Source organism: Clinocottus analis, unplaced genomic scaffold (genome assembly GCF_023055335.1).
Source record: "Clinocottus analis isolate CAN_PGR_092001 unplaced genomic scaffold, fCliAna1.0.p SCAF_18, whole genome shotgun sequence".
NCBI classification, from domain to species: domain Eukaryota; kingdom Metazoa; phylum Chordata; class Actinopteri; order Perciformes; family Cottidae; genus Clinocottus; species Clinocottus analis.
In genome coordinates, this window is record NW_027175909.1 from 10,608,064 (window position 1) to 10,635,223 (window position 27,160).

Here is a 27,160-nt window from a genome sequence, read left to right on the forward strand (position 1 = left end):
GGCCTCTGGGGATATCAGATATGAAGACCTATTTATATAACGAGTTAAAGCCTACAATTGGGAACTGGAGAGGTTTGCAGCGGGTTAGAAACATGCTTTAGGCAGTGATGCTGAGAATGAGCTCGGGTATTATTGTGTAACAGACTGAAATAGCTTGGCCAGCATCATGCAAAAAGAGGTTCAATAAGAGGACTTGCTATACTTATATAGTCCTTTACTTTCCTGTGTGTAGACAAAAACAGTCTGAGGGAGATGACATCATCAAAGCAGGGAAAGGGAGTAGAGAATAGTCTTAAGACTAGTTCACTGGAAAGGGAGTTTCATTATTGAAAATGCACTTCTATTCCTGGACAAGGTGAAAGCCACAGCCTGCATTCGTTATACAGCTGTCATTTTAACATATATAATTGATTTAAACATGAATACCAAAGCACACATGTACACAATGTGACTATGTAATAAAGTAGGGCAGTTTAGACCGACGAGACTGGTACACTTGGACTTTACGACCAATCTATGATTTTGGTTCCAAACAGGAGATTCTGCGACATGAAGTACCGCAGATTTAATACAAATTAGGGCGGAAACTAACATGAAATGAATTAGAATTTCTAACATATAATAAAACAGGAATATCATTTGGTTAAATACAAAAAAATAGTCGGGTTTGTACTGTTGATCAGACTTGTTCTGTGGGAAATTGTAATTGTTCTTTCACATTTCTTTCACAAAAAGCCCAAGCACCTCATAAAAGTCTGATTCTGTGAAAAGCAATGTTTTTGTTTTAGATTAATTTTAACTAAAAATAATAATTTCTTACAGCTAAAAGATTATTAAATATAGTGCGCTTTCTGGGACACTGGGTGTTGTTAGATGTGCAAAGATTGATGTCACCATTACAAATTAATCCATCAAGTATAAACACAATTCCTGCCAGCTAATGGTAGTTATCTGAATTCTTGAGAAATCGTTAATAAGCTTATTGTGAAGTAGAAATCGCAAAAGAAAGAGAAAAAAAAGAGATGGAATTTAAGGTTCAAAAGGTAAATACTTGCTTACGTTTGCATCACTCATCTGAATGCACACAATATCAATGTTTTCACTTTTATTGTCAGGATACTTGCTTCATGTAAAATATTTCAATACAATACAGTACAATGCATGTTCGATCTGCTATCTCCCATGCGATTGGTTGGTTTTGTCATGTTGTAAGGCTTGCCCGCAGCATGCAGCAGCTGAGGCTGCTTTGCCACACTTACCATGAAAACGAACCTATAAAAACAGATTCAATTATAAACTACTAAAATCTTTTTTGTGTGTCCTTTCTCAACATCACAGCTATAGGAGGGGGGGGGCGCCATATCCTCCCAGCATGCTTCATGGCAGCTCAGTTCAGTCCCTAGCTGAGGCCCTCAAAGGCCCTCGTACACAAAATAAATGAACAGACAGACGGGAGGACAGTCGGACAGGAATCTGTCACCGCTGGCAGTCACATAGCAGCTTTCAGTTTCATCCAAGCTTCTATGGGTAGAGGTAACTGGCTGGGGACAGGCGTAGGCGGTGGTGTTGAGACAGGTGGAGAAGAAGACGTAGCAGATTACCACGTGTCCATTCTCCCCCAATACCAAGCCATCTTCTCTTGGCTAGTTGGATTTATTCTGAGTCACAGGACAAGGTTGGGATCTATCATCGTATTCATTCTTCAAATCCTCCCGCCTTGTGTTCCCCCTTATCAGGTATTGCTCTACAGCAGTGTTTTCTAGTACTGGGGTTATGGGCGTGTTATCCTGAAGCAGTGTAGCTTGCTGTCATTCAGACCTAACAGACTGCTGGGGAGAAAGTGCCCTGTGTGGGGTGGGGCGGGATGCTTTGTGGCCTTGGACATCCTCACATTCCTCAGTACATTCGTTCAGGTGGGCATGTTGAGGGCTGAGAATGCATATGCATATATGTATATATGTCCATGTTTATAACTGTATGTGTGTGTGTAAGTAGGTAAGGGTTTCTCAATAACGGTGTGTTTGGTGAGAGTACTGGGGTGGCTGCTGGGAGGTAGAGGAGTATCCCATGCTGCTTTGGGGCAGTGCCGTGCTTGGTCCAGGATTCTGGTAGGCAGCATGTGGATTAGAGCGCTGTAGGGAGGAATAACACAAGAAGATAGTCATTTAATCCTATTCAAGACACTCTTTGGTTTGGCCTTCAAAAGTTAGCCTCACATTCAATCTCGTACCCTGTTGGTTCAAAGATGTGAAGGTTTATGACATTCAGCTCAGTCATGCCACGCTAACATAAGAGCTACAAAAGTAACATGTTGTTAGAGGAGAGACCCACCTGGTAGTCTGAGTTCATAATGAGGCCACCTGAGGTAGTGGTCGGCGGGACAACTCGCACTTTCTTTAGAGGCGGACCCTGGGCATGGCTGTTGTCAGGGTTGCCAGTGTGTCCCGCCCCATTTGTGTGGTTGTTTCCCTGTTGCTGCTGCTGGTTTTTCTAACAGTAAAAGAAAAGTTTACATTGTATTGTATGTGTACGCTTACTACCTTTCTGGATATATATTCATAAAATAAGCATGCTGAAGGACTGAAGTGAGAAAGCAACCCGCACATTTCTTACTTTGTCTGCCTTGTCCTCCGGCTCCTCCTCGGTCAGGAACTCCCTCTTTGGGTAGGGAATCTGGCAGCCTGCAAACACACTGGATAAAAATGGCAAAAGAGGCTCATCAAAATCAAACATTTATACAAATGACTCAAAGCTTATTAGCGAAGGAACCGGCTCCAATGTAATAAGAACCTGATGACCCCGTGACTCAAGCCAAGGGGTAGCACAAGATGGATAAACTGGATACAGAGTGTAGGATGTGTGAGTATGCGTGTGTGTTAGTGTGTGTAGTGACTTACTCAGAGGTGGGCAAGGGCTCCTCCAAAAAGTAGGGGTCCTGCATGGCCTGCTCAGATGTGATTCTACGGATGGGGTCCATGGTCAACAGCTTCTGCAGCTTTAATGAATGTACACGATGTTAGCCTCAAGCAAGAAATCATTGATAGAAGTAGCATAATGACAAAGAATGCTTCTTTAACAAACTATATATCTTCCATTATAGTTGTACTCTGAAGTCGATAAATTATGCAAATTACATGCAATTTTGCTACTATCAAGATATTTAAACTCACCAAGTGGAATGCTTTACTGTCTGGTTTGACTTTGTGTTTTTCCATGTATTTTATAAGGCTGCAGTTTGTGTATCTGTGATAGAGAAGATGCAAATTATATTATTTTTTATGCCTTCAAAGCAATCAGCCAGCACAGCAACATGCAGAGTTATAGCATGGTTAAGTAAGATTTGAGTGCAACACTTAAACATTTATTTTTGCCAGCAGACATAGCACTTTGTTTCTGATCTTTCAGAAAACTAGGACAGCAGTACTCACGTGTTCCTTCTAAAGTCTTTCATCAGCGTGGAGTGTTCTGGCATCTTTTTGATGTCCTCCCAGTCTTTATCTGACAAATGAGAGAAAGACAGGATTACACCCTGTCACACCCTCCCTCCCCTCAAGAACAGATTATTTAGGTTGTAGGGTCTGGATTGCAATCTTTTAAGTAAAATTGTCACGATTCCCCCACACATCCCCTTGTTACATCAAGGGTATATCTAGCTTTGGTTTGGCCTCACATTATATATTTATAAAAACGGAAATGACATTCAAGTTTTTGTACAATTTCAATTTGGCCCGATGCTAAATTTGTACGCCTTGATTGTATCAAAACAAGATCCATTCGACTGGTGAATTATACAACTAGAGCAGCGGAGATGGAAGCAAGAAGAAGGAAAAGATCCGAAGCAGTTTAAGTGAACTGGAAAATATAGGCCCAAATGCAGCCCTGCAAGTAAAAGTGTCTGTTTGTGACTTGGCTTCATCCATCGTGTTAGTGGTTTGGTGTTTAGAGCCAACAGACCACAGTTCTGCCTAGAGAAAAAAAAAATGAGCATGAAGAGACCGGGAAAATAATCTGTCTCTGCTCGGAAGAGAAAATGCTCATCCTTCCACAGCATTTTTCATTGAAAAGAAAACACAGTAGCTGCGACACATTGGTATAATAGCAACTAACAACATCACAGATTGCCATTAACGTCACAAGTAACAGATTCCATTTCAAAGTAATTATTGCGTATAGAGTATTCCCCTTTCAAAGACTAGCAGCACTGGACTCTCACCAGCAGGGAAGCCCATGACGTTAAAGATGCGGTCCAATTGGTCGTGGTGGTAAGGGTTACTGGTCTTGATGTCCTCCTGGCGACAGTGGAATATGGGCTCAGATGTCAGCAGCTCCGCAAAGATGCAGCCAATCGCCCAGATGTCTGAAAGAAAAGCAGAGCACACACTTCACTTAAACTGTCACTAAAGGATCTTGTGGATCTTGGTCACACATGGGAAGTCAGATGGTGTTGCATGGTTCTCACCGATGGCTTTCGTGTAGTGCCGAGCCCCCAGCAGTAGCTCAGGGGCTCTGTACCAGAAGGTGACCACCACAGGGTCAAGATCAGCTAAAGGCTTCAGCGGTGAATTGAAGAGACGGGCAAACCCCATGTCCGCTGCAGAACAGACATTTAAGTCGGTTAAATAATAGAAAACTTGACAATAAGTGAGTTTTAAACCTAATTTTAAACACATTTTAAACAGGAATTATACATACCAATCTTTACTCTACCCCTCTCTGGCCCTTCCCCCATCACTAAAATGTTAGCTGGTTTCTGAGGATAAGAGACAGATACACAATTTTGAACATGCTTCCACAATGCAAATTGATTATAAGCACCAAACCACAAAATCAGCATTGTTTGGTCCAATTGTGGTATCATGATTACTGCTGTGTTCACCATGTTAAGAATAAGATTTCTTAAGACCACGTGAAATTAAATTTGGTCAAGATCATCTTGGACAAAATATGATGCTTAACGAGACCTCAGAACTACATGTGGCGTCTCATTGTAACTAGATGTTGCTGCCCTCTAGTGGACAGGGTAGAGGTTCTGCATCCTACATGGGGACGTATTACATTCCCATCTCACTGTGAATGTAAGTGAAAGATAATGTGTCTTTACAATCAAACAATCAATTATAATATATAATATCCAAGTTGAAATTGAGTGCATTAGTAAATTCTTATTTTACAAAAACAAATGCAACACTAGAAGCAATGCTTGCACATTTCCTTCAGAAAACAATAACTGCAAATATTTTAACATTTAAATTAAGCATTTATGTAATAATCATACAATCAAATAAATACAACATAGAATTAAATTTGTTAATAATCACCATCACTTGAATGCTAAAACGTTATGAGTCATTACTCAACACATGCATTGACACAGCTTAACTGATCCCATTGAAAATCTTCCAATTTCTCATCAACTGCCTTGTTTTCTCTTCAGCCAAACATATTTTCTCTCTTATCTCCTCTGCTCCTTATCCCATTCCCTCCCCAAACCTCTTACAAGGTCTCTGTGGAGGACCCAGTTGGCGTGGAGGTAATGGATGCCATCCAGGATCTGGTAGAGCAGAGACTTGACCATTCCTCTGGGCAGCTGAAGTGGCTTCTTGTTGGCCTTGGATGCTCTGTGGAACTTAATAATGTGCTAAAGAAAGACAAGATAATAGTAATTGTGGTTTGTGTGCATACATAATGACTAAAATCCATGGATGAGTGCCATTTGTATGGTCACAATCATAAGTTTAAGCAATAGGCAAGAGAAGAAAGTCTGGTGTTTGTGGCATGTGTTTCCACTTCCTTGGGAGGGGAATGCGAGTGTTGCAGCTTTGTGGCAGAAAATGGCATTTTTACTCAGTTCTGATACGATGCCAAGTGTAATGCAGCAGAGGTTTGACAACCGAATGTTGAATACATTTTGGTGTTTTAGTTTTAATGTGATTTAGCAATGCAATAAAAGCACCATTTGAGTTTCCTTGCCTCCTGGTTGATGGCGAATGCAAGTATATACAGATCATCACTGAGTAATTCTGCATTTGTGAATGTCTGTGCTCTTGTCCTTTAAAAAACAAACAGTACAAGGCATGGAAATATACAGCCCACATAAATGGGTGGGAATCTGCGGTATATGTGTTAGTCTAAAGTTAAACTAATAAATAAAAAATGTAAAAGAAAGTGTACAGAAACATTTTCACGTGCATGCAGCTTATTGCCACATTCAATCGGTTTTATGCTTATACTTATCACACTTACTACAGTATGTGTGATAAGTCATGCAGCTCCAGTGTGTGTGCGTGCATTTTTACCCAAAGATCATGTTCGGCGTAGTCAAACAGCAGCCAAACTTTACGATCCGCGTGCGACAGGAAAACCTTCTGCAGTGAAATGACGTTGGGGTGCTTTAGCTCCCGCAGCAGCTACAAAATACAAACCCACTCAGAAGACCGACCACACTCATGGCAGACATCATGAATCACAAACTAGTTAATGCTGCTATAAACTACTTAAAGTGGGGGAATTACTGTTATTATTTCTATGTTATTAATGATATTGTATGATTTGTATACATTACATCAATGTCTATTTTCTTCTTCTGTGGGTCTTTCTAACTTGTGTGTTTGTTGTAGCTACTCAGTGAATGTGGTTCAGTTGTTACATAAGCCACTATGGCATGAGGGTGTTGAACAGAGACCAAGCAAACGGGCAAAGTAAGCTAGACAGTTCTTACTGCAATCTCTCTACAGGCTGACATGGAGATGCCAGTGCCTTCAATCTGCTTGAGGGCGTAGTCCTTATCATCCTTCCTACAAACGGAGAGAGGCAAAGCAACATCAACACCAGACCAGACTGCAGGCCCCCTGGGAGCTGTTTGCATAGAAACATAAAGGGGGGCACTTGGCAGCCGGCACAGGGACTCAGAAGAGGCCGAGTTGCATAACCTAAAGATTTATGTTATCAAGCTCACCTCTGAGGCTCAAAACAATAAATGGGGAGAGGAAACCGGCCCTGTCTGGCAGCTGGCGAGGGACAAGTAGAGCGCTGTGACTTGCTCTCATTTAAACAAATTGGTTAGAATCCTCCCTCACCCTGGCCTAAATCATCTCATAAACACATGCTTTGTGCTTCCTCAGGCCTTGTCTAACTGCTGCAGCACAAATTAGCTCACAACGTCTCATAAACAGGATCTCCTAAAGTGAACACCAACATCTTAAAACACTTTAGGGATCCATTGTGTGGTTCTCGCTGCCAGTATGCCCGGGCTGTGAAAATAGGCCTAGTATGGGCCTGGTAGTTCATGCCACCTTCAGCTCTGCCCAGCTCTTTTCAGCTCTGGTTCTGATACACTTAAGACAGTTTCATGGGTTGAATTAGAAACAGTGGTAAAACAAATAAAGGGTTTAGAAATGAAGGTGGGCGGTGCCCCGGTGGTGTTCAGGTTTAAGGATCTGACCATAAATTACGGAGTATAAAAGTTTGGGTCCATCTAAAAGGGACCTTTGTTTCATGCCATTCCATGATATTTCTCCACAATTGACCAAAATGCAAATGTCCACAAATACACAAACCAGGGAATGAAGTTTAAGGAGTTAAGAGTTAATAGTAATACGGATAAAAAGTGCTTGAAATGAACATGACCAACAATGCAGACATGTTAGAGAATATATTTTATACACAACTAAACACTACTAGGTGTTGTGTCAGACGCTTTTGGTATGATGACAACATTAATTTAAGTAGTTAAAGAGATACATTTACCTTGTGTATGAAAAAAAGCAACCATCCACCATTAAAGAAGTTACACCAGCACCATTAACAAGGGGCTGCACATGCACCTGCTGGAGCTTACATTCACCAAACTCACCTGTGAAGGCGCTTTTACGGAAATAAATAACGCGTACAGTTGAGCAACAAGCGCATGACAAAATAAATAAATACATAATCAGAAACATCGCAGAAAGGGAGGCCACGGTCACAAATGGTGAACCGTGTCAATGTTGTGATACACGTCAGAAAGCCCCATCAGCATCCTGACAGTGCTTGGACTAACATTAGATTGCCCCTCTATTTTACCCCTCGCCTTGAAGAGGAACAACAAATGAGAAGAGTAAAATGTATTAGGAAGCGGGAAAGGTGGAGCTGGAAATGGGTTCACGGGCTAGAGGCCTCGTCGGTCAACAACTCACCCATCTTTTCTCTTCGCCTTGTAAACATGGCCGTAAGTGCCTCTTCCCACTTTGCATCCTTCGTACTCAAACAGGTCCTCGACACGCTCTCTTTCGCCGGTCAGCTTCACTTTAAAATCATAGTCCATGTTCACCACCGGTTGTGCTAAATGACTCCGCTCCTTCCTTTTAAAGCGCCGCTTGTGAGGCAACTAGGCTACTAGGCGAGCTCGGTTTGATAATTCAGCTAGGTTAGTTGCCGTCCCCAGCGTGGCCCTTTCTGCCTTCAGCCCAGCTTCCACATCGAGTTTTCGGGTTAAATTGTTTGTACAGGAGGGGATGCCCGGTGCGCGGAGAAAGTCCGGGTAGAAAACGAGTCCGAGGTGTATTCCTTTCTCTTGTTGCTGCGTTTCACACAGCCGGTGTCTGCTCCAAAGAGACGCACTTCACTCGGTAACGACGCCGTATTCGAGCGCAGCACTGTCGCAAAACGTCGTGAAGACAGCCCTGCAGCAGAGAAAGGGCTAAAAAAAAAGGGTAGACAGACAAAAACACCACGTGGAAATTCATACTCGTTATCATCAGAGATGATGGATAAGTGTGTATAATTATACCAACCGTATGTTCATACAATTCGTCACAGTGTAACATATTTCAGTACTGTTATACAGGCGCATAAAATAAATATCAACATAGGATATTTGTTTATTATCTCAGTATAACAGAATACATTAATCCATTTATTTTTTAATGAAGCAAATCACATAATAAGTATCAGAGAATACAAATGATCATAATTTATGATTCAATTAAGGCATTTTATTTGAACACTTATGCTGATATGCAAGATTGTATTACAACATATATAATTATATAATGTCCATATTATCATGATGTCACTAAAGCAAACACATTTACCGATATACACTGTGTAATACATACTAATGCTACTCAGTCATAATAATAAAGTCCTACTTTATTATTATATTTAACTTCTTAGCATATAAGGTCACTGGCAAGGCTGTTTTAGGACATGAACTCCTTAGTTTGGGTTTTAATTAATTTAAATGATGTATTTATGTAAGAGTGTTAATACCATAATTTATTTAAAATACCACGTTGAAATGATATGCAGCGCATTCAAAATGTTGAATGGAAGTGTAAAATAAGGGCTAAAATAACAAAATATTGCTTTTTAGTAAACTGTTTGAAGAGTGTTTATTTAAGACTTTACATTAAGATCAATGTATACTGGAGTTGCATCATATCTTTAAAACGGTCCCATTTTATTTCGACTCATTTAGGTACAACAAATACAGAACTATGTTTTTCAGATCTGTGTTACCTAGGAACTAATGTAACAAGGGTATTTGTTTTTGACGAACCCTGTAATGTAGCACCGCTGGTCCCATCTTGAGAGAGAAGGGAGTGCAAAGCGAACCGTCCATATTACCGCTGCTTTGTCAGGTAGTAAATTCCTTTTAATGTTATTGTCATCTCTTATAAAACTATGTCAGAGTTACATATATGTTCGGTATACATTAACTGCTTCGTAAAACCGTTTGTCACGTTTATATCTGAAGAGTTATTCAGCCTCACAGCTGTGTCTGGTGTCGACGGACTGCTATTCGCTTACGTTAGATGTGCTAATTTGCTAGTGCTTGGTTAGCAACTAAAGCATTGCGCATTCAAAATGACACTTCGCATTTTCGAAAGCTCCTCAAAGCGGGCTATTGTGTTTGGGGGAAACGCAGTTAATCATTGCCAGCCATTAATATCTTGAATTTGTAATTCTGTGATAAAACTGACAGGATTCTTTGTCTTTGCCTTGCGTTTACATGGAGGAGACCTCCGTTTAGTTTATCGTCGGCCCGCCTTTGTAGAGCGCTGATTGGACGGTTGGCCTGTCCATCACTAACGCTAGCCCGGTCATTGGTGGCTAACCAGGATGACAACGCCAGTTTTGTTGCTTTATTCCCCTGGCTTCAACATGGCCTTCCGTGGCTACTGTTGTAACTAAGCTAACATTAGCTTACATGAAGACAACGTTGTTGTTAGGATATTTAATGCCGGTGCCTTACAGTGACTAAATTGAGCAAAGCTAAATTAATTAAAACGACGGCGTTAGTCTTCGGGCTACACGGTAGCAAGATTACTGTAGCTTTCTCTTGCTGGTGGAGTCTTTCGATAGAAAATGGATGGCGTTGTCTTAAGTGTCGTCCTTGACTAGAGATTAGTAATTTTAAGGCTAAGGTACTTAGCAACTCTAATTTGCAATTAATTTTCGCGCTAGTACCTAAAACACCCCAGCAAGAGATATAGACCTAAGAACAGCGTTGGTTTGGTTCTTTTTCTTTACAAAATATAATCGTATATCCATTAGCTTGAGCAAAATATTGTATTCAGACAATGAGCATGCAGAGGCTGAGCCTGTGACTTTAGCCTTATTTTGTAAATGTTAAATGTAAAGCTATAAGTGGGTAGCTTCAGATGACATTCCACCCCAGACTGACGCCCTCACTCATCTGGCTGCCAGCACTTTTCAAGGTGATGGACCCTCCTGGTGGGGGAGACGAACGGCGGAGGCAGGCAGAGCGTCTTCGTCGGGAGGAGGCTTACTATCACTTCATTAATGAATTGAATGAAGAGGAGTACCGCCTAATGAGAGACAGCAACCTGCTCGGCACCCCTGGTGAGGAGGGACACATTTTAGGTTGATATACTGATTGTGATTGTACATGCAGCCTTACCTCACATATATTCCAAACGTATGACGTTATTACTATGCCTTTTGTCGCAGTGTATGTTACCGATACTCTGCTCTTGCAATAGGAGCAGGGATCATTCTTCTTGGCCCACTACTACTAGCAACCCATAACAGCATTCATGTTCATATGTTTTACAGGGGAGGTGACTGCTGAGGAGCTTCGGCAGCGTCTTGATGGGGCAAAAGAACGCATGACTTCCCAGCCTCGTAATGAGCAACGCGCGCAAGCCGCTGATTCTGGAGAACAGCAGGGCAGTAGCGGAGAGGAGAGAGGTGCTGGAGGGAGACGAGGAACAGGTAGGGTGAAGTGGGAAGGAGTTGTCTTTATCTGATCTTTCGAAATTTGTCTTTTACTCGTCTTGATACAATATGCCTTTGGTTAAGCTCCTATTGATAAGCAAAAAACAACATATACTGTATAAGATATAGATTGGATCATTATAATGCTCTTACTGATGAAGCTGAGTGCTTTTGAAATGTTTTTCACATTTCTTGGGTACAAATATTGCTTAATCTTTTATTTAGTGTGATATAACGTCTGGCAAGATTCAAAGAGGGTTTGATCAACTTTGAGTCTTATTTAGCCTGGTAATAAATACAGTAGAATTGTGGGATTTGAGTAAAATATGATACAGATTGGCTAAAACTGTAAGTTGTGTATGGACACCATGAATATCAATAATTTGTACTAGGGTTTCCCTGTACAATAAATTAGATTATAGGAAGAATACATGTTAGTTTACAGGCTTACCCATATTTGTTTTTTACAGGGGCCGCAGAGCCTGGAGCCGAACCATCTAATGGTGACTCATTACTGGAGTGGCTGAACACTTTTAGACGCACTGGCAATGCTACTCGCAGTGGGCAAAGTGGCAACCAAACATGGCGTGCTGTCAGCCGGACCAACCCTAACAGTGGAGAGTTCCGCTTTAGCCTGGAGATCAACATTAACCATGATCAGCCAGAGCCGGGGGAGCATAATGACACTGTCGACACTGCAGAGATGCCAGTGGCTGCCCAGAATATAACTTCACCCTCTATACGCACTGCTTCCACTTTCTCCAACCCTCGCCCTTCAACCACGCCAAGGCCAGTCCCGTACCCCACCCCTCGCCCAGCCCTCAGTAGGAGGATGCAGACACGGCGTACACGCAGCAGCACTACCACTCTTTCTATGAGCCCCCCTGCACTTCCTGCACCCGTGGCCTCCCCACCTGCTGCTCAGAGGAGAAGTGCCACTTTGCACACTTTGGCACCTCCTCCTACTGTTCCCAATCCTCCTATTGATCAACTGACACCGTCGCAACATCAAGCCCTGAATGCAGAAGTAGAGCAGGGCAGTGATAATATGTCTGCTTCTTTAGACTGTCCCCGTGTGTCACTGCAGTCTGGGTCTCAGGCCCCAGCAGTGGGACATGAATTGCGTGGCAGGAGGACTCGATCACGTGGTCGTGCACGCAGGGCTACTGCAGGGGGTGTGGTTTCATCCCGCTTATCAAGGCGCAGCCGTTCCCCCTTGCACAGAATACCTGTTGCCAGTACCACTCCACCATCAAGTAGTGTTGTCGGGGGCTCTAGCAGCCACACTATTGAGCCAGGCAGTGGTACAAGCTCTGTTTCCATGGAGACGGTGGAGGCTGTGGCAGAACCTGCAGCTTTAGCAGAGCCAGCTATAGAAACAGGAGAACGCGATAGTGAATCGCATGTAGTAGGAGCAGGAAGTTCAGCGGTGCGACGGCACCCAACCATCATGTTGGACCTGCAGGTGAGAAGGATCCGACCTGGTGAAAACCGCGATCGGGACAGCATTGCCAGCCGAACGCGTTCTCGTGCCCGGGTTGCTGAGAATACTGTCACCTTTGAAAGTGACAGTGGTGGATTTAGACGCACCATCTCCCGCTCTGAACGAGCTGGGATCCGCACCTATGTGAGCACTATTCGGATTCCATTGAGACGCATTAGTGAGACAGGCCTGGGGGAGCCAAACTCAACTGCCCTGCGTTCCATTTTGCGCCAGATCATGACCGGATTTGGGGAGCTCAGCTCCCTGATGGAGACAGAGGCTGATTCTGAAACTGTTGCACCAAGCCAGACAGATGCTAGTGTTACAAATAGTAGCACCAGCCCAGCCAGTCGTCTGCATACAAATGAGACCGAAGCTGGCCAAGTCGGTACAGGTAGGGTAGATCAGGAGAGGGTGGGGCTGGCAGGAAGTGAGGAGGACCAGGGTGGACAGGCCAGACTTGGAGGAGGCGTAGTGAACACAACAGAGGGTCGAGCGACCAGCAGAGACACCAACAACCTGGTAGAAAACGGTACTCTACCCATCCTCCGGCTGGCACACTTCTTCTTGCTCAACGACGAGGAGGATGACGAACACCCTAGGGGCCTGACCAAAGAGCAGATTGACAATCTATCCACGCGTACCTATGGTCAAGCCAGCCTGGAGGGGGAGATAGGTCGTGCATGCAGTGTTTGCATCAATGAGTACGCCCAGGGCAACAAGCTGCGCCGCCTGCCTTGCTCCCATGAATTTCACATCCACTGCATCGACCGCTGGCTCTCTGAAAACAACACCTGCCCCATCTGCAGGCAGCCTATTCTCGCAGTGCATCACGACTGACCTATTTGCTCACAAACACAACTATCAAGTTCCTGGCTGGCTGAACTGAGCAGACCGAAGTGGGCTTTGCATGTACATAGCGCTTTCATGGTTTAAGTTTTTTTTAAATATCTATTGTGTTGAAGTTGAAGAAGGTTGAACCAAAAGTGCGGAAAAAAATAAAATATAAATGCAGAGAATTTACTAAACTTTATTTTTTTAGACTCTTTGTTTTCAGCAACTTATGATTTTATTTTCTTCTTCCTATGAGCCCTTTCACTGGTCTGTCACAAAGCTTAAGAGGCCCATGTCAATGGATGGCATTAACGCTTAAGGAACTCCTGAAGTCGCTGCTGACTAGTCTCACTTTAACTCTCTGTCTGATTGATACATGTGACATCTCCAGGCCACAACTGGTCCACACATCACTTCTAGACTTGCTTTATTCAGTATAAGCTGTAAATAACTCACCACTGCTTGTATTTTTATTGGTTTTGACACAAGTCATGCATTTAGAATGGAAGCAGGACACTTTTGGGGGGATTTAATAATTCACCGTTTTAAATCTTTGACATCCATTTTAATGTCCCTTTGCAATTGGTTAAGAACTATGATTTATTGGGATGTGTATGATATATGTATTTAATTTTAAAATAAGTTTTATTCTGTATGTCAAGTAGTATTTGTTTTAAGCTCTTTCCATAGATATATTTCCGTATAATTGCAATACGAAATTATCCATAAAACTCAGCCACTTTGAAATCATAAACATTACCCCATATCAACAGCACACTTGGATTAAAACTGCAGAAGGCATGTGATAATCAGGAATTCAGACATGTAATTTAGTATGAGTTGTGCAATATGGAGTTGTTCATTGTTGTTTACATTGTAATGCCTGATTATCATCTCCACTTAAAAACTTGTTTACCCTGAAATCAAAGTTTCTTCTTGGTTCCTGTTGTTATTGCGGATCCATTCCTGACAGACAGACGCCCCGGAACCTGTATCACAAAGTTTCATAGAGTACTACGCCTGGTACATCTGCTGAGCAAAAACCTGGAGCCTAGATCGAAAGAATAAAAATAGATTTTCTGGTGTACAAAATCCAACGTCAAAAGTGATCTTTATGAGATGGGTGCTGTGAAATTCTCTACATCTGTGACTAAAACTTCAATTTAAAAAAATTGTTAACAACTTATATTTATTTAATTTTAATCTGTCACTCTGCAATGATTACAGTGTATTTCAGTTCCAGTGTAATACTTGAATGAGGCAGTGTATGAGATATGATATTCCTGTACGCACTTTATCTGTTTTCTTTACATTACATGCTCAGATGTTGACATTCTTTTGTGTAGCACAGGTGAATTATTCAATTTAACCCCCTAGTCAGTGTGTTTTTACCATGTGCACTTTGAACACCATCAACAGTCCACAGGAGCTGCTACATCTCTGCAGTTAACATGTCACTAATAACACTGCAGGAATGATTCAGTGCTCTGTGTGTTTGTGTGTGTGTGTGTATGTGAGGGGGGAGGGGAGGGAGGGTTGTATGGTTTAATTGTGTGTGCATGTACCTTTTGTGTGGGTGCTGAAGGAAAAGGTCCAGTGTCCCATTAAACCTGGTCCTCTGAAGGCTTCTGTTCAATTTATATTCATCCACCTTGGAGATGGTTGTGGCAACTGAGCTCAGACGTGAATATTTATTCTGTTACTATTTAATAAGATGGAAATCAACTTTTGAAATATGAATATGTAATATGTTGCAATGTGATGAGAGTTAACGGTTAAGATAAATATGTTACTATGTAATAAATTGAAGATATGGGTTTTTTTTCTCTCCTTAAACAATGGAATAAAATGCAGCTTTGCTATGCTTGGATTTGCGGAATGCACGGTTTGTGTGTGTGTACGCGCGCGCCACTTTGAATGAGTGACAGACGTCAACGGCTTCCCAAAACGTCAACGGTTTTGCGTTCAACCACACTGACGTTAATGTTCTTTGAACAAACCAGACGTTGGGTGTTTGCTTCAGTCGTGGTTTGAAACGTGTATGTGCACGTTTTGGTGGATTTATGTCGGCGTAAAACTGTTATAGGCCCCCCGGGTGAGTTTTCGCTAAATACGTGAATAATATTCCGAATGTAATGATTCATTTTAACGCTGTCATACGAAGCGCGGTCCCGTGGCTCAAACGGGCACCTGATAAAGCTATGCCACAGACCCATGTAGACAGGACGGGAGCGGAAGTTTGACAGTTGCCCTTCAAAATAAAGGTTATAGATCGTTAATTTTAAGTATTTGAATTACTGTTAAACTCAGTTGTTCAATGCAGGGCTTGAACTAACATTATTTTCCAACTTCAATCCATGTTATAATCAGGAATTCAAAGATGTAAATAAGTATGCTACACAGAGATAAATAACGTTAGTATTTGTTTTGCTGTTATTTACAGCATTCAACATCATAGTGGAAGGCTGCCTTCAGGGAGGAAGGATGTCTTCTCTCATTAAAAGGTGGCACATTTGAGCTTTCCTGACAGTGTTCTCGAGCCTGCTCAGCTTTTCTGGTCTAGACAACGTTGTCTTAAAGTTAAACTATTACATGTTCAAATAATTAAACTGTCCCCATGTTCTGCTGGATTAGTTTTCATTAAGAAGCCTGTAACTTTAATCTAGTTTGCTAATGTGGTTCTACCTAATCCTATTGGCAATTATATCGTTACACAATAGAACAGAGAAACGGAGCTTAACAGGTAATTAAACACCACATCAACTCATTGCGCTGCAGATTCCCATCAGACTTTACGCTAACGTTCTTTATTTTGAAAGCAGTGACCGGAAGTAGCGCGTTCTTCAGCGCGTCTGACTGGAAACTGGCTGAAGCTGTTGTCTACATAACGTTACCTTCGCGGTACAGCCGAAAAAACAATGTTTCCCGAGCAGAAGCAGCAGCAGCAGCGGCCGCCGCCTGGTCCCGGAGCAGCACTCTCCTGCGCTGTCGGCGAGCCATGAGCATGCCACCGCTCCGGCCTCCTCGTCCCAGCCTCACCGATACTCGTTCCCCAACAGCAAGATGTATTTCAACCGGAGACCCAAGAAGATACACAGTGAGGGAGGTAAGCTAAAAAATAAAATAAAAACTCATTTAATAATTGGTCCATCGAGCCAAATTCGTGGTCTGTCACTGAAATAACTTACATCGAGGTTATCTCAGTCATATAGGATATAGCGGCCTGTATATAATCATGCGTATTTGATATGTGCTTGGCATAATAACGGGGTGTCCGTGACTGCGGCATGCATGTGGGGTGACTTGCTGAAGCCTATCGGTATTTGTCTTTTAGTATCGCTCCTTTTTTTTGCACCGGTTGGGGATGCAAGGGCAAACTGACTGTACGTTTCTGCATCAGTAATCACCGTCTGTCCTTTTTGAAATCCGTATATTTATAGAGATAAGTGGAGGATCGCGCTGTGCCTTAACATCACAAAAAGATAACATTTGCATTATTTAGAGGATGAATGTGAGTCCAATGTGTGACCTTAGTTTCCCATGGCATGGTTATGGTATTATATAATGTTGTTGCCACAGCCTCTCATATCTAGACCTCATGCATCGCATCATATGGGATGTTGTCGTCGTCTTGACTTGTCTTAATCATTCCATATATAGAACGAATATAAGCCCAAGCTCATATAGATCAGTGCAAGAACAGCCTATTACCTCACCGATTTAAGATCCACGTGACCCTCTAATGAGCGCTGCTTATTCTGGACCCGTCCGGAAATGAATCTCACCGGATCTGAAGGCCATCCATATCCAGAGTCTGTATTTACATCTCAGCGTTTCACACTCTCATGTGTTGGAAAGATATGGTTCAGGATGGTGTATAAAGGACCGACCTGTATCTGCTTGTTACTGTTAACCAAGCTGTTAATTTAAATCTATTTAATTTAAAATATGAAATAGCCCATGAGAAAATGATATAGTGAGGGCTATATTAATCTCACTCTTGAGAAAATGCCTAATAATCTCAGTTAGAGTAAGAGTTGGTGAGGATGAGGATGTTTCAACAAAATGATCAGACAGTTTCACACTAATTAATTGTTCTGGAAGAGAGGAGCATGTGTTTGTCTCACCCAGTGGCTTTTCATAGTGTCCAGTATGTTGTCGGGCTGATTTGCTGTTGTGTGTGTGTGTGTATACTATGTGTGGCTGCGTGCCTCATGCAGCATTCAAAAATAGAAAGCAGGGCAAATTGTGAGCACAAATGAGTGCCAACTGGGCCATACTATTTTCAGTTTTCCAGATATTTATTTATTTATTATGAGAAGAACACACCACTGGATTTTTGACACTCACTGCGGCAGCAAGCTTTTACCAGAAGACAGGTACAGGTTAAGTGTTTAGCGCCAGGTTCAACAGGTAAAAGCATGCGTTTTTGACAGTGCAGTGACAAAAAAGTACATAACTCTCACTTGTAGCCATCATATTTGTGATTTCTTCAAATAGAATAGCAGATGGTCAAACAAATGAGTCACTTGGCTGTAAGTTGTTTGATTTCGATGTCTATTATGCTATTTTGACCGAGCCATAGAGCTTTTGTTGAGACACTCACTAGTTGTCTTCCTTGTATCAGATCAGTTAATGTCGGATTTTCAGTAACACTAGTAGAGTATTTATTTTGTTTCTGTGGTCAAAAAGTTGTGTTAGAGCGTTTTCTGTTGACCATATTTAAAGCATTGGATGATTGTGGAGGAGAGCTCCAGTATGAGTAGCAGCCGGTGTGTACATGTGTTCCCTCCTGGATTCACATTGCTGCCTTTACTGTAATCTCTTGGAGCCTGACCTCTTGATTCTTTGCTCTGATTAGCGAGTCGCTGTATTCCCGGTTACGACGTCTGCAGCTGTCACACACGGTCAAACAAATTTAAAGACCGAGCCATTATTTAATATGTTTGTATTTAATAGTGGGTGTTACTAATTCTGTTCAACAGTATTTTTTTATGTTTCTAATAGCAGCTTTAAATCATGATCACTTACAAACACATGAAGCTCGTCGAACATTACGTTGTAGGAAAAAAGTGTTTCGGCATCTTGTCACAATAGGAAGCTCAATTAACTGTAACGCAGATGTCTTAAAGTGGGTTTTCAAAGACAATCTGTAAAAACTTTATTTGTGTTTATTTGTAAGGCAAGTACATCTTGTCCCTGGGTTGATGTGTCTAGTTTATGTGAGTCATGCAGCTCATCCAACTGTCAACAAGCCATCTGTTTTGGAAAGATAATGACTGGTGGTCATGGCTGCCAAGGTACAGAAGATAGAGAGGCCTAATAAATTGCAGCAAAGATGTATTTACATAACTTGGACACAGGGGGGCCCTCTTGCACAAGCTACAAGGTTTTGGTCAAGTCCATTTCTGTGTGCAACTCTTCAGCAATACATCTTTCATGCAGGCACAAATCTCCTCTCACCATTAATGCTTCCAGCCACGGGCACATATAAACACAATTACAGCTCAGCTGTTGACACACTGTTGTGTGTGTCTATTGACTTATTGTCTTGTGTGTGTTGTTTCCTCCTGTTGCGGCTTATCTGGTGCCCACAGAGCAGTTAGTGTTGACCACCATTAGGCAGGAGGCTTCTGAACTGCAGGACCCAGGCGAGGGCGCCGGCGCTTCCATGCGTTCCCGCCTCACAGACAGGTTTGACAAAAGTGAGTTTGCTCGAATTAGACTGGATGATGCCCCATTTGTGTCTGGAGTCCCATGGTGCATGTGGCCATGCGCAAAGGCTAGGAGCAGGTGCCTCCTAACCCCCGGCCCTCAAGAGCTACACTGTCTGGTTACGCACTGAAGTGTCTCTGGTTCTTGTCTTAAAAGGTTAAGACACAATATTGCTGTTGAATAATCTGTAGCTCCTCGGGGCCTGGAGTGATGAATGCTGGACAGGAATTAACCCTTTCACTGCATGTGCTTGTAGATAGTAGGGTGGCCACATATGTTAGACCATGCTGAGGAAGACAGATTAATTTGCACTGGGATCCTTTAGCAAAACATTTTAATATGAACACGCATGCATGCTGTAGAACACCGCACATGCATGTGTGGATGTGCCATGCCTGAATAGAGCAGTGTTTTTCAACCTTTTTTGAGCCGCGGCACATTTTCTCCAATAAAAAAATCTTGAGTCACACCAACAACAAAACTACAAACTGTCACATTGTAGCATAATACAGCATATGTAGTAGGTAATTATTGTGCTACCTACTGGCATGGGAGAGTATTAATAGTAGGCCAGCCACTATAATGCAGGCTTAGACGCTCAACAATGGCACATTATTTGAGGCAACTAAATAATATTATTTTGGACTGATTAAGTGAAATTGGATATTTTCCCACGGCACACCTGACTCTCTCTCACGGCACAGTGGTGTGCCGCGGCACAGTGGTCGAAAATCACTGGAAAAGAGCATGTACATGAACACTGATGCATGTGTGTATGACACATAAGTGACTGAGCTGGATTTCGATAAGGGTAAGGGGAGTAGCTGCATGTTGGTGGACCTTGCATGATTTCTGGTGTTAAAGATGTGTGTTAGTGTGTGTGTGAGAGTGTTCCCATAAAACGGTGTCATTGTGTGTGTGTGTGTGTGTGTGTGTGTGTGTGTATATATATATATATATGTGTGTGTATATGAATACTTTAGTGTAATGTGTATTTGTGTGCGTGCTGCAGGCTCACCTGTAGGATTATCGGGTTATGGATTAGCAGCAGGTGAAGTTGCAGAGCAGTCACAAAGGGGATTATCATGCTCGTTCACTTGGCTCCTAAGAGGCTTTCTTGCCTTACCTTGTACTCTGTTATGGTGGCAAATGGACCCGCAGGGAGTGCTTGGGACTAAATCACCCAGGACCTGCAAATAGGGCCTGCGGGTCACCTAGGAGACCAGGACAGCCATGGGACGTAAGGTTCGGCAAGGCAGACGACACTCTGTTGGTAATACTTTTCTGACCTCGCAACAAGATTTTTTGGCTAGACAAAAGCATGTGGGGGAAAGATATTTAATTTTTGTAAATTGTTATTGAAATCGGGGAGGTGGTTATGGTTCAATGTATCTCTAGAACAGTTTGACATGGCATATGGCTGTTGGAGGATTAAAAGCAGAGACCTTGTGGGGCGAACGCGGAACCCACCGGCTAACGGTCTGATGGCGAATTAGCCTCTGGGGCAACGGCCAATATTTCTGGGGTTCCTGTGTAGGTGGTGCACAACGGTACATCTGGGTCAAGGTCATTGTTTCGCCAATTAGCAACTTGAGACACAACGATGGCATTAAAGTTGAAAGAGGACGTTCATGGCCGGATTATTTCTCAGCCATGGTCATTGTTCTGAGATTGCCTTTTGGCCTCCACCTGTTTTGCTCTTCACAGGAACTCTTGACATGCAGGCAACAAAAGCCTGCTAGCACGTGGTTGGTCAGTACTTCTCGGACTACAAACGAATATCAGATCGGCTCCCATACCAATATCTTTTTCTGTTGCCTACCTATTCTACATTTATATGCATATCTATATTCATAGAGGTTAGTAAAGTTGCAAGGTGAGGAAAAGAAAACATACTGGGATCAAATATGCACATCATATGCTATAAACTCTGCATATTCAACTGCCCAGTTGCATTTCAAATGTTTTGACAGTTTGTTTTACAGAGTATCTGTTCTCAGTGTGGCTTGTGGGAGTTGGAGTGCTTCGACAGCTGAGGATAATTGTCGCTATTCTAGCATAACTGCTGTTATGATATCATGATATCTATTACCTCTCTTGCTCATTCTCGCTCTGGGCTGGGTGTTTGGAAGATGTTAAGTGCATCTCTATTAGACTTGATTGAATTAAACATGCATGCGTCTACAAAAGCAATATTTTTCCCATTTAAAATGCATTTCTCGCCGTCGTGCTAATTGGCAGCCACTGAGGGAGACACTGTGATAGTGGCTGACACGTGAGCCATTTTTGGAGTGAAGACTGGGCCGCAGCACCAAGTGTCTGGTGAAATATGCTCTGCCATACTGGAAAATGTAGATGAATTATGCAGCTGCCTCTATCCATAATTCAGCAGCCCAGCCAGCTTTTTAACGGTGAAACCTTGGCCTCGGGCCAGGGCAGCTTGGACTAAGCCCAAAAAACAAAGATATTACAGCATATTAAGATTTATGAAGCTTTGATTAGTGCCATCTTCAAATGACATGTCTTTTTCAGACTGCATTGCCCATGTTCTGCTTCCTGAACAGGTGATTTTATCTGCCCATTGTGAAAAGTGTGTTTGGTTTAATAGACTCCCAATGACGCAGGTGTTTGTGTTCAAGAGGTGGTAAAGTGTCTGTTTTTAAGAAAGAGGACACTAACCAAATGGGTAGCTGGAAGTGTTTTGCTTGCAGGGTTTTAGTTCAGGGTGTTTGTTGAGGCCGGCTCAGTCTAGACTTACCTGTTATAGCCCCAGGTTATCAGACCTATGGTACCTGTCCGGCTAGCCTTCCTGCTTCATGTGACACTGACCTGGCTGTGCTCTGCTGGAGTTCACTGCTGACTCATCAGTGGTGCATTGGTAATGAGTTAAGGAGGTGACTATGCCTCTCCTCCATCAGAGATGAATAATCGAGACATTGATCTCATAAGAAATTAATTGGTGCTGAAGTGGGCTGCTAAGAAAGAGCATTATAGATCTGCTCAGAATGGTTGAGTCAAGAGGGGTTAAAAGATGGAGGTAAGAGGGGGATTAAGGAGAGAAATGCTTTGTGACATAATGGGAACAGTGTCCAGCACCCTTCACCTACACATTGTATGATCCTTAATCATTTCCTTACAATCACTGGCTATCTTGATTGAACCCAGTTTCATTTGCCGTGTGGAGTTCTCCGATTGTGAATTATGGCTCTGTTAGGTCCAGAGGTAATAGCCTATAGAGATACAGAGATATAGAGATGAGGGATGGGCTGCTTATTATCATTTTTGCTTGGACAGACTTTGACCGTTGCTCTCTGCCTTGTTCAGGCACTTTGTGGTCTGGCACTACACTGAGATTGGAGTTTGTAACAGAGTTTGAGCTTTTTAAATCTCCAATATGTTTCTTTTACAATGGCCGAATGCCAATTACAATAAAAAAAAACATGAAACTTTACTTCTAATAAATGCAAAAACCAAAGACGTGTATAAATAACTGTAAAGTGGCACTCCTGTAAACACAATGACGTGTGAGAAATAGTGGAAGCCTGATGTGTCAGCAGTGATAATAGCTCATCCCAGGTCGTTTTACAATTCCTTGCTTTTAGAACAAAAGCTTGAGTGGAATATAATGATATTTGGGTTATTGATGAGTAGAGCGACTGACCCATCTGTTGCAGGATTGTGGTGCTGCAGAAATGGGGTTTCAGGACTGTGGAAATTCAATCTGCTAAACCCTGCCAGTGTTTATTCGTTTCTAATTTATTTATGCAATTAGCCGGTTGTTGTTTTAACTTGCAGCCTCACTCACACAATGCACAGATCCCAAGAAATGATAAAGAACTATCCCACACAAATAAGAATGGCTGATCCTATAATACAGCTCAGCATATTAACAATTGAGCAGTGCATATGATGATTTTGTGAATCACTTAACCTGGCTTTACAGATAAATGCACTCCAGATAACATCCCATATCTCATTACTGAAGGTGCAGTGAACTATATCTGCGTCCATTCAAAACTAATGAGAAAGATATGAGGAGCAGAGACCTGTGGTGGGTGAACACTTGGGAGCACAGTGGAGGAATAGCGACATGAAGTGATCTCCTGGTGGATGGTTGGGCGCTTCAGGGATGTCATTTGACCCATCTGCCTGACCACTAGACCTTAAGGCGATATCGGGCTTCTGGCCCTTTAAAAGCGGATCCTCGGCGTTGCCCCTCCGCAGCACTGAAGGAGCTCCATATGGCTTCTTCTTCTTCTTCTCCTCATTGTATGCACTGGCACTTGTGAGCCGCCCAGCATCAAATTGGAGGGAGGTGATCGTTCAAATCGCGCCCGATAAAGAGCGGCAGGTGGCCAGATGACACGGCTGCGGAGCTTGGCGGGCCAGTATCTTTCACCAGGGCCGGGAGCTTTCTCTTCAACGAGACCGAGCAAGGAGAGAGGAGGCGCGGGCTCGCTGCTGCATCTGTCCTCGCCCAGGTTCGCCGTTGTTGTACCAGCTGAGTAAACTGTGGCGTCCAGACCTGTTTGCATTTGCTCTCACTTCCTCATACCCGACAATGTAGGCTACATATTATCCCGTCATTGGACGCACTCGAGGAGGAAATATGTCCCGCTACGGGAGCTCACGCGGGGGGGGATGAGCGAAGATCACGACGCGTTAAAATGGTTGGAGATGACAAAGCCGGGCGGGCGGGGACACAAGGAGTCTGCGGAAGAAGCGTGTTGCATCCTCTTCTGTCACTTTTTTTTTTAGGGGGGCGAGAGTGGGCAATTATTTGTGATTGTTTAATGACAAACTACTATGTTCGCCGGGTGTCGTGTGTGTTACATATGGACAAGTTGACGTGCTGATAAAACAGACGAACTGTGTGTGTGTGTGTTTGTTCGCCATTGTGCATCCCTCAGCACATCCATTATACACGGGGGGTCCCGTGGGCGTCGCGAAACGAGCGTGTGTGCATTGCCGGTACCTGCATAATAATACTGAAAGACAGGGGCGTTATAACGGGAAACGTCATTCAATCGACCAACGTCGGCTTCAGCATACATCAGCATACGGTAGCCTCGAGTACTAATTGGTCGCCTTCGCTTTTGAACCGTAAACTACGTCTCCCGTCTATGTCTCTGTCTCTCTCTCTCTCTTTTCTCTCTCTCCCTCTCTCTCTTTCCCTCTCTCTTTCTCTCTGTCTCGCTGCCTCGCACTCACTCAGCCTCGCCTCTCTCTCATCAATCCAACGGTGCAGGACCTGCTTGCTCGTCCGGCGGTTACCGCAAGGCAGATGATGAGATGTCCGGGACCACTTCCCAGGCGGATCCCGTAGACGGCACCGCGCGGACGGTGCTGCTCAACCGGCCACAGAACACCAAGTTCTGCGACAACCATGTCAGGTAGGTGTCGCCGAGCCTTACCCGGCTGCATGCTTTTTGCTAAGGTGCATGTTGTGTCGCTTGTATGCACTGATTTCTACAGTGCACACTGACAAATAGTGGCTTACTTGATGTATAGACTCAGAGAGTAGGCTAGCTCATAACTGAGTTTAATGTTTTGTTTCTCAAAAGTTGAATAAACCATGGCAAAGTGTGTATATCACCAGCTTCTAACCTTTGGTTACTCATCTGATAGTTTTATTTTGTGTTTATTCAGGGAGTTTTAAGCTCAGCTTGACTATATTTACTCGAATACAAGTTGTTTGCCAGACTGGGGTCAGAGTGCATGGTCAGCTTGTGGGATTCTGTGTCTTGCTAAAGGACACTCAATGTAGATATTTACCGAGAGGGGTTTAAACCCATCATGTGAGGTTGAAGGACAACCTGTTATGACCTGTTTGTGTGTTTTTTTTCCCCCAGCATGCCATGCGCTACAAGTAGACTTTGAACCAAATAGAATTTGCTTCTTAAAAATTTTGTGGGAATCTCACTCCTTAACTCTTTCTTTTAGTTGGGCCTAAAATCACAGAAACCAAAACGTTTAGTTTTACGATTACAAAAATGTAGCAGATTAAACTCTATTGATAAGACTTTTTAATAACTCACCTATTAAGTTGCAACTCTGCAGCAGCCACCAACTGGTGAGGCTGACCTGAATCTTAATGGAAGGTGCTTGGTTTAACAACTTAACATGACCATGTTACTTAATCAATATTTCCTAATGCGTAATGAATATTAAGGTTGCCAATGAAAGTAAGGTAATTACACTTAAATGTGTTTTAAATACATTTCTGAAAGCACTCTAGCTTTGTCGGATTTCTCAGACGCAGGGGGTGGACTTTTTGTAGTCATGATTTTCTGCTCTTTGAAGTGGACCACACATCTTGGACCAGAGTATGATTATTAGTATGATTATTTCACATATTGTGCTGCTGTGTCTTGGTGCCCCCCTGGGGTTCAACAGTGAACATCTGACTGAATTTTCAGCTTGTATACATAGTTATACCTACATGTAGTTGTATGTCAGAGGTGATGCTCTCCTGCAGTTGCGTGGCTTTGTCATGTTTTTATTTTTTTTTTAGATGCAGCTGCAAAATTGACACATAACTACATGTAGTTATGTGTCAAAGGTGGGATTATGAACAGCGCCAAACGTCAAGTATATTTAAGTCGAAATGTCTCTTTGATAAACGTCATCCCAGCTGTCGTCTGCATATTTTATGGGTTCAGCTGTGGTCGTAAATACAAATTAGCAGTCAGCCAAACTGTATTAGAGTTTAAATTGGACAGACGAAAATGTAATTTGTGCCTTGTCATTACCTTTTTTATTAATTGTATTTGTATGTACTCTGCCTGGCGCCATAGGGAGCACTGGGTTTATGTTCTGTAAGTTGAAGGCTTGTTGTTAGTCTGCTGACATTCAGTGGTCTGCCATTACTGTCAGGAGATTTAATTTCTCTTTTAAAAGAGCCTATTTCAGCTCTACGAATAGGATTAACACAAGTGTTCCCTGCCTCATCTGATTGGATCACATGTGGTTTTCTGCCCATCGCTGCATGCTGATTGGAGAACCAGGAGCACTCTGGCTCCATATGGGTGCCCTCTGATGTCTCTGTATTCCTGTAACTCTTTAGTTTATGTTTGAAAGGTTCAATAGCCTCATTGATTTTTCTTAGATTAAAGCTGTGTACCTTTTATCTGTCGACTCAACTCCCCTCCTCTCTGTTCCCTTGGCCTCCTACATCCATATTTCATCGTATGCAGTTGTGTTGATACAAACAAAGCATTAGTGCTGCTCTCCTGTCCACAACTGCTGCACACAAATGCAATTAAGTAACCTGCTCCCCTTATTCTGAGGAAAATACATGAAATAATGTAAACAATGTTTGACTGAATCACATATGCTCTATTATATTGATACTTAAAACATTTAATTAAACTGGTTGCAGAAATTTGAAATGACAACTATTTTACAAACACTCAGTCCAGTGTTGCCCTATAATATATGGAGAACGTTGTTTTTTTTCTGTTTTTTTTTCAACATGACAAAGCCACACAGCTGCCGAATAGCATCACCCCTGCAGCTAACAGCTGTTAACGTGTGTGTGTGTGTGTGTGTGTGTGTGTGTGTGTGTGTGTGTGTGTGTGTGTGTGTGTGTGTCTGTGTGTGTGTGTGTGTGTCTGTGTGTGTGTGTGTGTGTCTGTGTGTGTGTGTGCACGGTTAAACTTGCCTTTGATTAGATTAAGGCAGCTTTATCTGCTGGATCATAGGTGTAGTATCAGTAACTGTGGAGTATTCAGAGCATCAGGGTCAGGGGCACTGAGTGAGTGAGTGTGTGTCTTTGTGTGACAGACTAACAGCTGTTGCAACTGGGTTTTGTGTGTAATGTGTGCGCTCTTTGTAGTTCTGTGTCTGTGTGAGGGAGGCAGACGGAAAAAGCGGTCACAGGTTCATCTCCCAGGAGATTGTGAACTG

General features: G+C 42.8%; 3 protein-coding genes across 8 annotated transcripts in view; 2 read left to right on the forward strand and 1 right to left on the reverse strand.

Moving 5' to 3' along the window:
• Positions 1-1,090: 1,090 nt before the first annotated feature.
• Positions 1,091-8,603, reverse strand: cdk8 (cyclin dependent kinase 8). Of its 2 annotated transcripts, none has more exons than XM_068582238.1 (13): positions 8,175-8,603; positions 6,719-6,794; positions 6,297-6,407; positions 5,498-5,638; positions 4,693-4,750; positions 4,460-4,591; positions 4,214-4,357; positions 3,429-3,498; positions 3,171-3,243; positions 2,898-2,995; positions 2,614-2,692; positions 2,332-2,490; positions 1,091-2,132 (listed from the first exon to the last, which is right to left on the reverse strand). In XM_068582238.1, exons 1-13 carry the CDS (start codon positions 8,300-8,302, stop codon positions 2,007-2,009), a joined length of 1,395 nt encoding a protein of 464 aa, XP_068438339.1. In that variant the 5' UTR covers positions 8,303-8,603; the 3' UTR covers positions 1,091-2,006. The 2 variants fall into 2 exon arrangements, with proteins under 2 accessions (XP_068438339.1, XP_068438338.1); XM_068582237.1 differs by having other exon boundaries at positions 2,605-2,692.
• A 914-nt stretch (positions 8,604-9,517) lies between these two features.
• On the forward strand, positions 9,518-13,731 carry rnf6 (ring finger protein (C3H2C3 type) 6). The gene is made up of 4 exons (XM_068581986.1): positions 9,518-9,620; positions 10,690-10,845; positions 11,059-11,217; positions 11,691-13,731. Exons 2-4 carry the CDS (start codon positions 10,704-10,706, stop codon positions 13,541-13,543), a joined length of 2,154 nt encoding a protein of 717 aa, XP_068438087.1. The 5' UTR covers positions 9,518-9,620; positions 10,690-10,703; the 3' UTR covers positions 13,544-13,731.
• A 1,762-nt stretch (positions 13,732-15,493) lies between these two features.
• The window catches only part of atp8a2 (ATPase phospholipid transporting 8A2), a 48,502-nt gene continuing 36,835 nt past the window's right edge, over positions 15,494-27,160 (forward strand). Inside the window, exons 1-5 of one of the 5 annotated variants that reach the window (XM_068581980.1) lie at positions 15,494-15,632; positions 15,981-16,041; positions 16,471-16,643; positions 19,135-19,242; positions 24,501-24,645. In XM_068581980.1, the coding sequence (XP_068438081.1) occupies positions 16,022-16,041; positions 16,471-16,643; positions 19,135-19,242; positions 24,501-24,645 (446 nt within the window). In that variant the 5' untranslated portion in view covers positions 15,494-15,632; positions 15,981-16,021. Of the gene's footprint in view, positions 15,633-15,980; positions 16,042-16,470; positions 16,644-19,134; positions 19,243-23,521; positions 23,734-24,467; positions 24,646-27,160 lie in introns of those variants that run through there. The other 4 variants (XM_068581981.1, XM_068581982.1, XM_068581985.1 and 1 more) reach the window with 4 other exon arrangements.

Coding starts and splice junctions, on each gene's coding strand:
- cdk8 (XM_068582237.1), bottom strand. CDS start 8,302: ATGGACTATGATTTTAAAGTGAAGCTGACCGGCGAAAGAGAGCGTGTC. Junction 6,795..8,174: donor AAGGCGAAGAGAAAAGATGG/GTGAGTTGTTGA, acceptor CTCCGTTTGTAG/GAAGGATGATAAGGACTACG. Junction 2,133..2,331: donor TTATGAACTCAGACTACCAG/GTGGGTCTCTCC, acceptor TCCTCCCTACAG/CGCTCTAATCCACATGCTGC.
- rnf6 (XM_068581986.1), top strand. CDS start 10,704: ATGGACCCTCCTGGTGGGGGAGACGAACGGCGGAGGCAGGCAGAGCGT. Junction 10,846..11,058: donor CAACCTGCTCGGCACCCCTG/GTGAGGAGGGAC, acceptor TATGTTTTACAG/GGGAGGTGACTGCTGAGGAG. Junction 11,218..11,690: donor TGGAGGGAGACGAGGAACAG/GTAGGGTGAAGT, acceptor TGTTTTTTACAG/GGGCCGCAGAGCCTGGAGCC.